Genomic DNA, 15,612 nt, shown 5'->3' on the forward strand with positions numbered 1-15,612 from the left:
AGAGAATTCCTTTCTGTTTCCCACTTAATATTTATTCATATAAGGGAGAGGAAGTACATTGTTATTAATATTTACTATTGAGTAGGCAAGAAGGATAAATATAAATATAAATACTGGGAACAAGCTCAAGGTACACAGGTGACATCAGAGCAAGCTATATTTAGTCACCAGGAAAAGAACATGAGACTCCCCATTGGGCAGCCTCACTCCCAACAGCAAACAATGTAGGTCTTTATTCTGGTCCTTCTTCAGTGACAACTCCAAGCATCCTCTTGGCCTTCATGGTGAATATAAGGAAAAAAAAGTAGGAAGAACCGATAGATTTTCAAGATTATTTCATATAATTGATGCCTAACACAGAAGATGAAATAATAACTATGGGCTGGAGAGATCGCTCTGTTGCTAACTTTCTTGTAATGCAAGTATAAGAACCTGAATCCAGTCTCCAGAACCCACATGAAAATACAGAATTGGTAGTGCATGCTTGCATTTCTAGTACTTGGGAAGCAGAGACACATATGTCCCCTGGGATCACTAGACATCTGCATAGCCTGCTTGGTGAGTTCTAAGCCAGTGGGAGACCTTGCTTCAAACAAATAGACTAAGACTCCAAAACAATAAGGTGGAGAGTAATTGAAGAACAACACTAGAGATTGACCTCTGGCATGTGCGCGCACGCACACACAAATAAATAAATAAATAAATAAATAAATAAATAAATAAATAAATAAATAAATAAATAAATAAATAAATAAATAATAAATAAATAATAAATAAATAAATAATAAAAATAAAGAAAAGGGGTAAATTGGAGACATACATAGCACGGCTGTTGTTCAAGCAGCAGTTTGTCTTAACTAGTTATCAGTGCTCTGCCTTCAAAGGCAGAATTGGTTCTGTGGTGAAATTTCACTAGGGAGTTGCCATTGTCCTACTTTCCAAGGGTAGAGCATAGACTTTTTTTTTTAGAATTCCTAACTAGGCATGAGATTTCACTCTTCAATCCATGGGGGTAGAGTGGCTCCCATCCCAGCATTCAAAGGTTTCATTTCAATTGTACATGACTATCTGCCCTCTGTAGAAATACAAAGGTAAGAACCATGCAGGCAGGTGGACCATCAAAGAGCCGAAGAATTGTGTGACTGCGGATCTGTTGTTAAGTACTGAACAGGACATCAACAGAGCATGCAGGTTACTCATCCTTACAGGAGTTTAATGTCTTTGAACTGAAGCAGAATGTTGGGTGATTCTAGCACATACAGATGTAGAACAGGGAGAATCTTGTGATAGAAAACTAGCATGGTGGGTGTCCTTTGGGGGCCAGGTGCAAGGTTCAAAAGCTAAAGCCATGGACTGCATGACAATTTATCAAGACAATGGTGAGTTCCTCAAACTCTGAAGAGACCAGTGACCATTCATTTTATAGTTCCTTTGAATTTCAGGCATTTGATTAAGCCAACTAACACGTATTTAGAGAATAATCAAGTCTTCTGAAAGGCATTTCTTTCCAATTTTCTACTTTTTGAGAGTCTAAATCTAGGCACTTAAATATATATGTGCATATGTATATTTTGTTTATGTCACATGACAGTCCTATACAGTATGTTTTTAATTTTGTTGGGAGACAAAGTCTCATGCATCCCAGGCTGATTTCATAAATTCTGCAACTTATGAAATAAGCATATGTTGAACTATGTATCGATTACCTGTTGCTGTGCCAAATACCCAACAAAAACAACTGAGGGAAGGAAGGATTTATTTCCTCTCATAACTCAAGGGCACAGTCCATCATGGTGGGTTAGACATATCAAAGGGAGCTTATGGCCACTGGTCCCTTTGCATCTGCAGTCAGAAAGCAGAGAGAGATGAATGAGTGCTCACCAAACTTTCTCCTCCCTATTCTCTCCTGGTGTCAAGCCTATGAAAAGTTGCTGCCCACATTTAAGATAGGTCTTCCTACCTCAATCCAGTCTAGAAACTCCCTCAGAGACTTGCCCAGAGGTTTGTCTGCTAGGTGATTTAGGGCCTGTAAAATTGCCAGCAAATATTAATTATCACCTACCAGCAACTAAGCAATGGGATTACCACTATTGGTCTAAAGGTTATACTTGTCAGTCCCTGCTTTAAAAATATTTCTACTTATCTCCAAGCTTTGTAATGTTAACTAAAGCAACTAAAACATAGCACTCATGCACTATCTAAACCATGTCACACAAACTCACTATGAGAACACCTTTATATGGTAGCAAAGTCACAGGAGTTGGACACCAGTAAGAAGCAAGGATGGAGCAACCCACACTCGATGTCCCAAGACAAAGATTTGTATTTTGTTGCTTTAGTGATACCCAGAGATTTGGCCTGTCTTGTTGAGAGGGCAGCTGGTGTGGGGGTGGGATCAAGCCAGCTGGAATCACTTCCCTTGTTTTTAGCGTTCTCACTTGCATCCTTAGGAGAGCACTTGTGAGTCCTGCCTATAATAAAAAACTGCTACGGAGTCATGCTTTTCTGGTCCTGGCTAACCTATGGAGTTATAATTTGCCTTGGCATTCTATACAATGTCCTTCTGCTGCTTATTTCACCACTTTCCTTCAGCACAGCTCTCTGCTCTCCAATTCATCCAGTTGTTCTCTGAAGCCCGCCACTCCTGCTCTGCCACACTGCTCACAAACAACAGACTAGGAGCACCGAATGCAGTGGTTAGAACACGGAGGTGGGGAAGAATGGGAATAGCATCCTTTTGCCAGCAGGAAGAATGCAGAGAATTTTAGCTTTGGATCAGGTAGAGCTAAGTGGTAACTAGTTCTCTGTGTCCTTGTGTAAGTCACACACCTTCTTTGAAACTAACTTCTCTTTTTCAAACAATGTATAGAGGAGTTTTGAGAGAGAGCCCAGTGGTAAGAATACTTCCTACTCTTGCAGAGGACTGAAGTTTGGATCCTAGGATTCATGTCAGGCAGGTTAGGGCTGCCTATAACTCTATCTCCAGGAGATCCAATGCCCTTTTCTAGCCTTCACAGGTACACACACACACACACACACACACACACACACACACACACACACACTAAAGTAAAACTTTAAAAATACCAAAACGATATAAATAGTGTTACCTATGTAAGAAACTTGACAAGGTTGGAGAGATGGGTCTTTGGTAAAATGCTTGCTGATCAAGAATGAGGTGCTGAGTGTGACCTCCAGGATCCCAAAAGACTGGGTATGGTAGCACAAACTTGTGTCACCAGGACTGGGGAGGCAGAAAGAGGTAGATTCCTGGAACTCTCTGCCCAGCCATCCCATACTATCCTTCTGAGGATGAGGTGATGGAATGAAAATAAAGATGAAGCTAAAAAATGTAAACATTGGGACTGGAGAGATGACTCAGTGTTTATGAGATCCGAAGATAGACATGCAGTTCCCAGTACCCACATGGAGAGGCTCACAAGTGCCTATAACTCTGGGTTCAGAAGACTGGGGGTGCTACTATAGCCTCCATGGGCACCTGAACCCAACTACACACACACACACACACACACACACACACACACACACACACACACACACACACACACATATATTCACAGTTACACATACACATACACAGACACATACACACACAGACACACACACACACACACACACACACACACACACACCACACACACACACACACACACACTGCCTGTAACTCAGTTTCCAGAAGATTGAGGGTGCTGTTGTGGCCTCCATGGGCACCTGCACTTAACTGCACATATATGTTCACGGATACACAAACACACACGCTCACACACAAATGCTAAAAAATAAATCTTTAAGGGGCTGCTAGAGAGATGACTGGACAGGTAAAAGCACATTTGCTATTACAGACTACCTGGGTTCAGTTTCCAGGACCCACATAGCAGTTCCCAACACTTGATCCACGATCTCAGTTCCAAGGAACTCAGTGGCCTCCTCTAACCTCTACAGGCATGAACATGGTACACAAACACACATGTGAGCAAAATATTTATGCATATAAAAATTTAAAAATCCTAAAACTAATAAATCTTTTAAAAGTACAAACACTCATTCCCCATGTTTGTTTCAATAAGGCTTAGGTAGTACTTACATCATCTTGAAACTAAATAGAAAAAAAAGTTCCATTTAATTAGAAAAAAGTTTCTTTGTGTTTCTGGCCCCAAAGCCAACTTCTTCCTTATTATTTCATTTGTATTCTTCTCAGCTGTTCATGAGGATTTTTATCTTGTCTTAATAAATTGAAAATCTGTTACAATGGGATAATTGAACATCAAATGCAACTGGGATAAAACTGGAAACAGGTGTCCTGAGATAAAGACTATGATAGTGCATTGAGAATTGTGTTTTCTACCGTTTCCATAACAACAGTCTAGATTTTTAGAGAGGTTTCATTAGATCATCTTTCTCTCTTCAACAATACAATTTCAAGCTACAAATCCTCAAATAACAGATTTTTTTCTGCATTTATTTTATCAGATAATTTTTTATTTGCCTTAATGTAGGATATCTGAGTGTTAGTGAAAAAATAACCAAAGAAGGAATGGATGGAATTCATTCCTATCGTCTGCTTTTGGAACGAGTTAAGAAATAGACTTGTGTGCCGGTGAGATGGCTCAGTGAGTGACGATGCTTGCTGCCAGGCTGACAACCTGAGTTCAAACCCTGGATCCAGAGGTGGCAGGAGAAAACCAGCTCCCATAATGTTTTGTCTGGTCTACACATGCACAACCATTTCATGCTCACACTCACACTATCCCCATAAATCAGTAAACACGTGTAATAAAAACTGAACCTGTGAGTATGGGCATAACTCAGTGGTAGATGATATTAAGAACCTGGTCAACATGTTCAAGACTCTGAATTTATCCTGCAGCCCCCAAAGAAACACATATGTGAAATTCCTTGTAATTCAGGTGCCATTCAGTAATTCACATAGGATTAATGATATAATTTAATAGTGTTCTTTCTAGATATTAAAATAGTTATTCTAACTGTAAAACACAGAAGAAAAAATCCTTTTGATGTGGCAAATTTTTGTACTTAATGAGTTTATAGTGTTTTGTATAGTTATATTTAGTTATGCATTTACACATTTCTGTTTTACTTCTATATATCATAAATTAGGAATTTTAAGTAGTTGGATAATTTATTTGTTAGCTGTCACTTTTAATTTTATCTAACACTGTGGTTTTCACTCATAAATATTTAAAAATGCAATGAGAACTTCCTAAATGCTACTTCAACAGCTCTCTAATAACCTTTTGTTGATTTTACATGTATGTTTAATCTCTCTCCAAACTACTGGACATTATCTCCAATTTTTAAATCATTAGTATTTTTTCAGCCACATATTAATTTATTGTCATAGAATACCTTTCAGGAATGTAGATGACTAGCTTAAAGATCTCTGTCTAACGTCCCGACTTCAGCTTCACAGCACAGCTTGCTGTGTCTCAGCCTCGGTGACCAAGTTTGCTTAAGAAATTCATCTGAGACAGTGCATGGGTGGGTTCAGATAGCACCAACCGCCTTCCTTCCAACAGAATGCAAGAACCGGGTTTCTAAGTTCAAAGTGAATGAATGGTGAAACACGCTGCAGATCTCCTCTATAATCTCAAAGCAGGGATGGACTGTTAAAGAGAAGGGAAATGATTGTGCTTCTTTTTTTCCCTTTTCTATTTTTCATATGTGAGCATGGTAGAAATGTGTAAATCTGGGGTTTTACTCTTGCATGTGTGTGGGAACACATATATGTGGGTGCAGGTGCACCTGTGTGTTCCTGCATGTGGAGGCCCACAGGTGATATTGGGCATCATCCTGGACTGTTCTTCCCCCTTACACATTCAGGGAGGGTCTCTCAGTCAAATGCACAGCTCAGTACGATGGGTAGTCTTGTGAGCCAGTTTGCATGGGAATCCTCAGTCTCCACCTCCAGGACTGGAATTACACTGGGCCAGCACACCCGCCAGGCATTCACTAGGGTTTCTATCTAGAGATCTGAATTCTGATCCCCGAGCCTGCAAAACAAGTGCTTAGAGTGCTGAGCCTTCTCCCCAGTCCTCAAATGATAAATTTCCAACAGAAAAATATTTTCAGTGTTAAAACAGAAAAAGTAACATACCAAAAAGTCAGAGAACAGAAAGATACCCTCAAAATGTATAGTACAGAAAATGGACTAAATGCAAATTGTTGGAAAAACAAATGGGTAAAAGTCAGAGAATATGGCTCACAAAAAGGAAATGAAAATGAAGAGATTTTTCATCTCTATCCATGCCAAGAGAAATACACATGAATTGGCTGAGGGAGGTACTGCAATGTGTAAAGCGTTTGCCACCTTAGTGTGAGAATCTGAGTTTGCATCCCCAGTATCTGCATAAAAGCAGACTCTGTATAACTCCAACTCTCACTGCAGGGTGAGAGACAAGGATAAGAGACTCTCCAGAATCCCATGGGCTGGTTAGTCAGGGACAGTCAGGGGCAAACAAGAGACCCTGGCTGCACCAAGATGAAGGTGAAGGCTGACATTGAAGGCTGACTTTGACCTCCAAAGGTACATTGTGGCATGAACACACACACACAGATACACACACACAAACACACACACGCGCGTGTGTAGACAAAGAAATATGTGTTAAAATTACTCAGAAATATAATAATATCAGATATTCATAAATTATAGCAGGAGTTTAAGTTGGCATTACTTTTAAAGGAGCTGAATTGGCAGCAGATGTCAAATCATACATTGCTGCTAATCTAAACTTCTTTCAGTGTTAATCTGAATGCAGCAGCCCCATGCACAGGGTCCTGGAGGGTTCAGCCAGCTCTTTCAGCTAGTTCTCCTCTGCTGCAGGACCTTCCCATTGTCTCTGCCACCCTTCAGTCTGGGCACCAGTTCCTTCAAGCTGGGTGGACACTCCCTCTTCCTGTGTACTTCCCCTGTGGTCAGTGTTCACGTACTCATCCATCCTAACTACTATTACTAGAACACACCAACAATGGATGTCTCAGAAGAGAGAGCTCCACCTCCCTCCACATCTTCTTTCTATATGACCATGACTAGTATTGCTCGATCCCAATGTCTTTCAGAGGAAGGGCAGGAGGAAGAGAAGGAGGTATTTATTAAAGCATTAGCATAATCTGACAGTGGTGAGAATTCAAGGCTTATGGAATAAATAAATAGTAAATCAACAAAACAGAATCAGACATTAATTCACCAGCCCTGCTTTTCAAGTATGCTAAGTGGGGCATCCCCACTCCAACTTTAGCAGGAAGCCAGGCATCATTACTTAGTGAGACAAACAACACCATTAGACCATAGCAGAGGTAGGAGTGAGCAGCCCACAGGGAGATTAGCTGCCCCTGACTCCTGAATGTCACCTGCACACAGGTGAGTACAGGTGGGGTCAAGGATGGCACTGTGCAAGAAAGGGAAGAGATATATTTAGCTATCGTATTCTGAGACGGTGGGGAGAGAAACTATTCTTTCAAAGTAAAATTTTGTTTCAGGGGCCCAAATGATGTCTCAGTGTATAAAGGTGCTTGTGCCAAGTCTGATGGCCAGAGTTATAGTAGAGGACACACATGATGGAAGGGAGAACCAACTCTATACATAGGAAAATGTGCGTGAGCACGTGGGCATGGACGCACACATACACACACACACACATACGTGAAGTTTATGAAGAATTAAAAAATTATGTGTCAGTAATGATAGCTTCCCCTTAAAGTTGAGACAAATTCTGTATGGTGGTGGCAGCCAGAACTCTTTTGGTGGAAGGAGTCAGTTCAAACAGTAGGCACTCAACAGATGCTGCTGGAATGGTTATGGCTTTCTCTGCTCCTGTGTGCACAGACATACTCTATATGATCACTGGCTTCCTCCCAGCTGTTTCAAAATCTGCTTTCTTCATTCATAATACTAAAAGAAATGTGCCTATAAATTTAGTTATGTTTTTTCTAAACATGAAAACTTCTCTTTTAAATTTTATTCCTGTGGCCAATACGATAAGTACTTAAGCATTCCTGTCACCAAGCAATTGCTGGTGTCCCAGAAACATTGCGGTTTTTTTTGTTTGTTTGTTTGTTTTTAGTTTTTTTTTTTTTTCGGTGGGGGGGGCTGGAGATATGTATCATTTGACATAGAACTGGGTTCTGGAATCTAAGGACAAAGGGTGATCCCTGCAGAAGGCCCGGTGGTCTGCACTGCAGAGGAACGGTTCACACTGGGTTTGTTTGAAGAAGCCTCAGGTACCTGGTTCTCAGTGTTGTTGATGGGCAGGATTCAAAGCTACCTGGGCTAAGAATCCGTCCTGCCTTCCTCCCTCTGCAGATGACAGCAAAGCCCGACTCAGCAGCATCGCGCCCTCTGCCGTGCTGGGTAGCCTGCTGGATGACCAGCACTGGCACTCGGTTCTCTTGGAGCGCGTGGGCAAGCAGGCGAACTTCACTGTGGACACAAACACGCAACACTTCCGGACCAAGGGTGAGACCGATGTCCTGGATATCGACTACGAGGTGAGTCAGTTCTCCCTGCAGGTTCCCAGGAATGGGTTGTCTGTAAATAGAGCCTTTAAGGCCCACCATCTGGGCAAGACTACAAGGGCAGAGTCACCAAGGAAGGGCCACACAGTAAGGGTCTGGAAATGCCTTTGCCAAGCTCTGTGTTGCTGATGGGGTATCAACTGTGTGAAGTAAAATCAATACTTTCTTACTTTCTGTATGTACATATGCATCGATGTGGGTAGACATGTGTGCCTCTGTGTGTGTGTGTGTGTGTGTGTGTGTGTGTGTGTGTGTGTGTGTATCCTAGTATAATTTCTGTTGCTGTGTAAAATAAAAAAAAATCTGGCAGCAAGAGGTTTATGTAGCTTATGATACCTGATTATCATCCAAAATTTCGGAGAAGTCAAGGCAAGAACTCAAGTCGTCACATTGTAGCTACAGCCAAGAGCAAAGAAAATAAACGCAGTTTTCTAGCCTTCTGGTTCTCAAGTAGCTTTCTTCTCCACTACACAGTTCAGGGCCCACACATGTGATGGTGTAGATTATATTCAGAGTGGGTAACCCTACCTCAATTAACACCCAAGACAATCTCCTACAGACATGCTATAGGCCAGTCTACAAAAGACTCAGTTGACTCTTCCCAGGTGATTCTTAGTTTTATCAAGTGAATCTTTAATGCTAACCATCAAAATATGTCTTTAAGTGTGTATATACTTGTGTGTGTGTGTGTGTGTGTGTGTGTGTGTGTGCCTGTGGGCATATAGGTACTTGGAGCCTTCCAGTGTTGCTGTCTCTTGGCTATAACCACTAATTATTTAACAAAAACTTTAATTAGTTGGAGTATTAAAATATACAGAAAATGTTAACAAAATCTCAGGTGTGAACTCCAAAGATGGGTCAGCCAGTAAAGGGATTTGCTGCCAAGCCTGATGACTTGAGTTCAATTTCCCAGAACCACTAGTGGAAGTCTAATTTAAAAAAAATTACCAGGAGTCCTAAAACCAATGTTCTCAGACCGTCCCTAGCCTTTCACATCCATGCCCACTTGAACTTTTAACTAATAGGCTGGAACTGTTTTTCCCATCTTTGTCGTACCAGGGACCAAATCCAGAGCCCTAATGGAAGAGATCAGTGGGATGCATCAAACTAAAGAAGGCCACAGATCTTCTAGTCTGGCAGTCTAAGTACCACAGAGCGCAGTGACTAGGGGACAGAGGAGAGAAGGATGGGGTCCTCAGGGTGGGGGTGGGAGGATGGGGGGGGGCCTTTTTGCTCACAGAGAAAAGCACAGGTCTGTCAGCAGGAGACCCTGTTGAGTCTTTACTGAAGGATCCAGTTAGCTGGATCCGAAGGTAAGGTGTGTGTAGCAGGTACCAAAGCGGGAACATCAAACAACTCAGTGGCAGAGTTTAGAACAATAGCAGTGCTGTGTAGAAGTCAGTTAAGTTCAAAAGGGCCAAAGGTCAGATTTGTCAGGAATTTTGAAGGCTGCCTGGTAGACATTGTCCATAATTAAAACATAGATGGCATAAACTTGATTAAATGAGTTGGGGAATAAATTAAATGAAATGTCTTTGATGAAATAAATTTGTTAATTTCTAATTAATTTGCTTTGTAATTACCCCTCATTCATCTACTTGTACACCAGAACATTTGTAACTGCTCTCTCTGGGAAAGGTCTTATACCAAAGATGTTGACAAACATTTCAAGTTAAGTTTGATTCATTGTTTTATAGATGGCCTGGACTGGGAGTCAACAAACCTTATGTCTTATTGAAAGGCCATTTTTCTATGGCTTAATCGTTGAAGATTAAATTTGGAGTGTGTGTGTGTGTGTGTGTGTGTGTGTGTGTGTGTGTGTGTGTGTGTGAGTGTGTGTGTTACTTGGGATTGAAAATAGAGGTAGTCACATGTTAGGAAGCCACATTACCAGTAAGCTTTATCTACAGTCCTTTTTTTTTAGTTTTTAAATTAAATTCAATTTAAAACATTATATTCTTTTAAGAGAGGGTCTCATGTAGCCCAGACTGGCCTTGAACTATCTCAAACTACTAATCCCTCTGCCTTTACTTCCTGAGAAATGGGATCATAGATCTGCACCCTCACAATCTGCTCCATGTGGTGCTAATGCTGGAACTTTACCAACAAAGCTGAATTCACAGCCCCATTTTTTTAAAGTTCAAGAAGAGATTTCATTAAATTACCTGCTTCAGCCTACTGAAAATGTGACATACAGGCTTGTCCCACCAGACAGACAAGAGTGATTTTTTTTTTTTTGGCATTCTTGAAGGCTCATAAAAGAAGGAAAGGAAGGGAAAGAAGGAAAGAAGGAAGGAAATAGGACAGAGATTTTGATTATAGATAAAGATTAAGAAAAATGTATCTTAAAGGATCAGAAGCCTCCTGTAAGAATCAGCTCACTATGTTAGAATATAGCAAAGGAAAATACATTGTTTATCATTTATACATCAAAGGTAAGAAACATTGTATGCAATGTATTCTCTAGAGTAAGATCATGAATTTGACACACACATGCAGTTGCACTTGTAAGTACTGTGTGTGTGTGTGTGTGTGTGTGTGTGTGTGTGTGTGTGTGTCCCTCACTAAGGACAGCAAGGTTTTAAACAAAGTCAGAGACTGAAAAAAAGGCTCGGTGATTAAAAGCACATAATGCTCTTGCAGAGGACTTGAGTTTAGTTCCCAACACACATAGGAGGTGAAACACAACTTCCCGTGTCTCCTGATCCAGGGGATCTGACATCTCCCTCTTGGGATATTTGCACTCATACGTATATATCCCACCCCCACAAATACATATAACTTTTTCTAAATAAAAAGAGCAAGTTAAAGACTAGCTGATGGAGAATATATAGGCCTTTATAAAGAATTTAAATTTTGGTGAAAAAAATAATATTGAACAACTATTTGCAGGGTAGCTAACAACTTTCACTATTTGTTTAAAGGCCAGACCAATCAGCAACTCCTAAAAATATATTAAATAGAACCCATTTAGGCTTTATCCAGGCATACTGAGTCAGAAATTCTGGGAGAGGGATCAGCTGTTTATACTCTTAAATCCTACAGGCAATGCTGATACCCTCTGCTGTCTGAAGGCCACTATCCTGGATATTTCTCTCTCTCTCTCTCTCTCTCTCTCTCTCTCTCTCTCTCTCTCTCTCTCTCTCTCTCTCTCTCGCTCTCTCTCTCTCTCTCTCTCTCTCTCTCGCTTACATGTAAAGCTTGGCATGCAGGTGCATGAATCAAATGTGTGGGTGATTGTCAACTTATGTTAATGGTGAAGTTGACAGGATCTATAATCATCCTGGAGCAAGCTTCCAGCCATACTTGTGAGGGATTATCTAGGTTAGGGTACATGTTTGTAAGGTGTTTCTAGTCAGGGTTTTTATCACTGTGATACAACACTATGACCAAGAGCATTTTGTAGAGGAAATGGTTTATTTCAGCTTACACTTCCAAGTATCTCTCCATCATCCAGGAAGTCAGGATAAGAACTCACAGCAGGAACCCAGTGGCAGAGACTGTGGAGGAGTGCTTCTTACTGGCTTGCCCCTCATAGCTTGCTTAGCCCACTGTTTATATATGGCAGGACCAGGACCAAAATCCTACAAATGGCACCACCCACTGTGAGGTGGGATTTCCCACATCAATCATCAATTAAGAAAACGCCCCCACAGGCTTCTCTAGAAGCCAGTCTTGTAGGGAAATATTCTCAATTAAGGCTCCCCTTTCCCAAATGACTTTAGCTTATGCCAAATTGACATAAAACCAGCCAGAACAGAGGGATTATTTTGATTAGGTTAATCCATCTGGAAACCCACCTGCTGTGGATGACACCATTCCTGGGATGAGATCCTGGGTGGAATTAAAAAGAAGAAAGTGCACCTAGCACAAGCCCTTGTTGCTCTCTGTTTTGTGTGACTAGCTTGCTCAAGCTTCATTCCTGCCATGGTGGATTGTAACCTTGAACATTGAGCAGATAGAAACCCTTCTTTCCTTAAGTGGCTTTATCAAGATATTTTATCAGGAAAAGAAACTAAACTAGAAAGGATTGCTGGACCCTAACTAAGAAACCTTAAAACACAATTTAAGACTCTGGTGGGACGCGGATAAAACGGTGAGATATAAAGAAAGAATGGAACGATCAGGAGCAGACCTTATTCTTTTTCCAGTCATTATCATGAGCCTTAAGCTAGGTCTTTTCCTTTGATCCAAACTTCTGCTCAGTATATTATAGATAATAATTGTCATTCAGTCACTTCAAAAGACACATTGACATCCGTTGGCTCAAAATGCAAGATACCAAGTAGGTATTTTTGAGTTGCTGAAAACTGAAAATCTTTGAGTATCTATCAGTTTCCTGTGTCAACTTGTTTAATTGATTGAAGAAACAAAGAGAATATAGTAACTTAGCTTTACCTCAAAACACAGAAGTGTCTTTAATGAACTTGAAAAGAACACTGACAAAAAGAAAATTATAAAGTCATTGTTCAGTCTCATCATTCTTTCCAAACACTTTAATGTCTTGGTTGACTGTCCTAAAATCTATACTATTACCTAATTCACCATTGACGTGCAAGGCTCTTTGCTGGTGTATGATCTCAATGAGATCACAGCTGCATGATGTGGAAATGAGTGTTAGTTTTTAGGGAAATGAAACTCATTGATGTCACTTAGTTTATGAACTTGGAAGCCCTTCCTTTCAATATACCTTGCCTGTAAAAAACATTCCTTAAGAGAAAAACTCATGGAAATATTTCTCTTGAGCAATTGCTGCTTTAGGAACCTCAAACTTTTGCCAGAATGTGCAGACAGGTTGCTCTAGACATCGTAAAAGAAGTCAAATTGAGGATTGAGCTGTACTGGAAGACAAGATTATGTGTTAGAAATCTCTAGCCTTGAAGATTTACCTCAAAGGAGGTGGTGAGAAGAAAGGACCTTCTGGGTGGAGAGCAATGTTCTATTCAATTGTTTCCCACCCACAAGCTGGTATGAACCCAAAAGATAAGAATTCGGAATTTCAGCTACTCAGAAGCAAAACCACTGCAGCTGTTAGGAGGAGCACTGCTGAACATTGCTATCCATACTGGGGATGGGCTTCATCACAGCGCATTCTGTTAAGTAGAAACCACACTCCAGGCTCTGCCCTGAGTCCTATCTACACATGAGATGTGGACTCCTACAGTTGGAAGGATGCTGACATCACTTCCTGGGACCCACTGACAGAGCACGCCAGGATATTTTTCAGATCTGCTCTATTGTAGTTTATATCAGGGATAATTATATTATGCAACTCTATCTTCATTTATAAACTTTACCAAAATGTAAGACTAGTGACCTGAAAATGTGGTACCTACTGACCCTTGTTTTAGAATATGTTGTGCTTTGAATCAAAAGAGCCACCATAGGCTCATATTTGCATACTTGGTCCCCAGTTAATAGAACTGTTTGGGAAGGATTAGGAGATGTTGCTTTGTTGGAGGAAGTGTTTTGAGATTTCAGAAAGCCCAACCCATTTCCAATTAGCTCTCTCTCTCTGCCTAGTTCTTTTCTTTTTTTTTTCATATCAATGTTTCCAATTTAAGTAGTGAATACAAATCATTCTACACAGAAGACCCGTCGGGAAGTAGAGTTTAGATTGACACTGACTTATTTTAGGAGGTGGGGATTCTGAACCAACACTCACACAAATAAATCCTCACGCAGCTGTTCGGGTCCTTTTGCAAATGTTAGGACTTTTGAGGAAATTGCTCTGTTCCCTCCTGTGTAGAGGGGAGATGGAAATGCTCGCCTTCTAGGGATATAGCTGGGATTAGCAGGAACGTATATAAGGCATGCAACATTGGGTCTGGCCAGGAGCAGGCACTGGCTACATCTTGGTATTATTATTCATTTTCTTAAGTCTTGCCAGCAGGCTTTGGTATAATCCTTTGTAGTCATGGCTGGGGCTCAGCTGTCCAAACTGAGTTACAGATGTGGCAGAGAACACCTTCCCATTATTTTCATGAACTTCATAGTGAAGCTACTTTTCCTGGATCACAGGCAGAATTTCAAAGATGACTTTTTTTATTTCTCTGGTTATAGCTATTGAAAATATCCAATCTGTTTTCCTCTAAACTCCACATACAACAACCTTGTGTGCCATTTCAGAATCCTCCAAGCAGGGCAGTCATCAATGGGCTTTACCAGACTGTCTGTTACAGTCTCTGGTTCTACTTGTGAAATGTCAATGTGTAAATTGTGACTAGTGACAGTGAGTTCTCTTTTAGTGATGTAGTGAGCTGGTCAGATGTCTCAGTATCAGGGGAAGCAAAGTTGGATGGGTTTTCATTGTAACTAGAGTTTTCCTGCCTTGCCCACAGTCAGGACAAATCTTTGTCACCCACCAGTCCCACAGCCGCTCAGACCCAACCAAGTAAACACAGATACTTATATTGCATACAAACTATATGGCCGTGACAGGCTTCTTGCTAACTGTTCTTATATCTTAAAATAATCCATTTCCATAAATCTATACCTTGCCACGTGGCTCGTGGATTACTGGCATCTTCACATGCTGCTTGTCATGGCGGTGGCTGGCAGTGACTCCTTCTGCCTTCCTGTTCTTTTTTTTCCTCTCTGTTAGTCCAACCTATACTTCCTGCCTAGCCACTGGCCAATCAGTGTTTTATTTATTGACCAATCAGAGCAATTTGACATATAGACCATCCCACAACACTTCTTTTCTTTTTTAAAAAAGAGGAAGATTTTAACTTTTACACATCTCCAAAGCCAGCTTGGTATATTTGGGAATTTGGGCGTAGCTTCTCTTACTACTTCCTGCTGGAGGGGGGGGCACTGTATCTTATGGGGACACAAAGAAAATTTTAGGATTATGGAGTAGTTCGTGAGGGTTTATTGTCTGAGCCAGTTGCCTTGAAATAGTTCTTATAGAATAAAATCCAAGCTCTCAGCTACTGCTTTAGTCCCATCCCTGCCTGACTACTGCTGTGCTCCACCCATGGTCATCATAAACTCCAACCCCCTGGAACTGGGAGCCTGAGCAAACCTTTTTTTAAAATTTCCCTTGCTCATGAT

General features: G+C 40.9%; 1 protein-coding gene across 1 annotated transcript in view; it reads left to right on the plus strand.

The window, feature by feature from the left end:
• The window catches only part of LOC102912016 (contactin-associated protein like 5-1), a 922,425-nt gene that overhangs the window by 425,295 nt on the left and 481,518 nt on the right, over positions 1-15,612 (plus strand). The window contains exon 6 of the mRNA XM_076547187.1: positions 8,345-8,529. Within this exon, the coding sequence (XP_076403302.1) occupies positions 8,345-8,529 (185 nt within the window). The remainder of the gene's footprint in view (positions 1-8,344; positions 8,530-15,612) is intronic.

The sequence above is a fragment of the Peromyscus maniculatus genome, chromosome 11 (assembly GCF_049852395.1).
Source record: "Peromyscus maniculatus bairdii isolate BWxNUB_F1_BW_parent chromosome 11, HU_Pman_BW_mat_3.1, whole genome shotgun sequence".
Classification (NCBI taxonomy): Eukaryota; Metazoa; Chordata; class Mammalia; order Rodentia; family Cricetidae; genus Peromyscus; species Peromyscus maniculatus.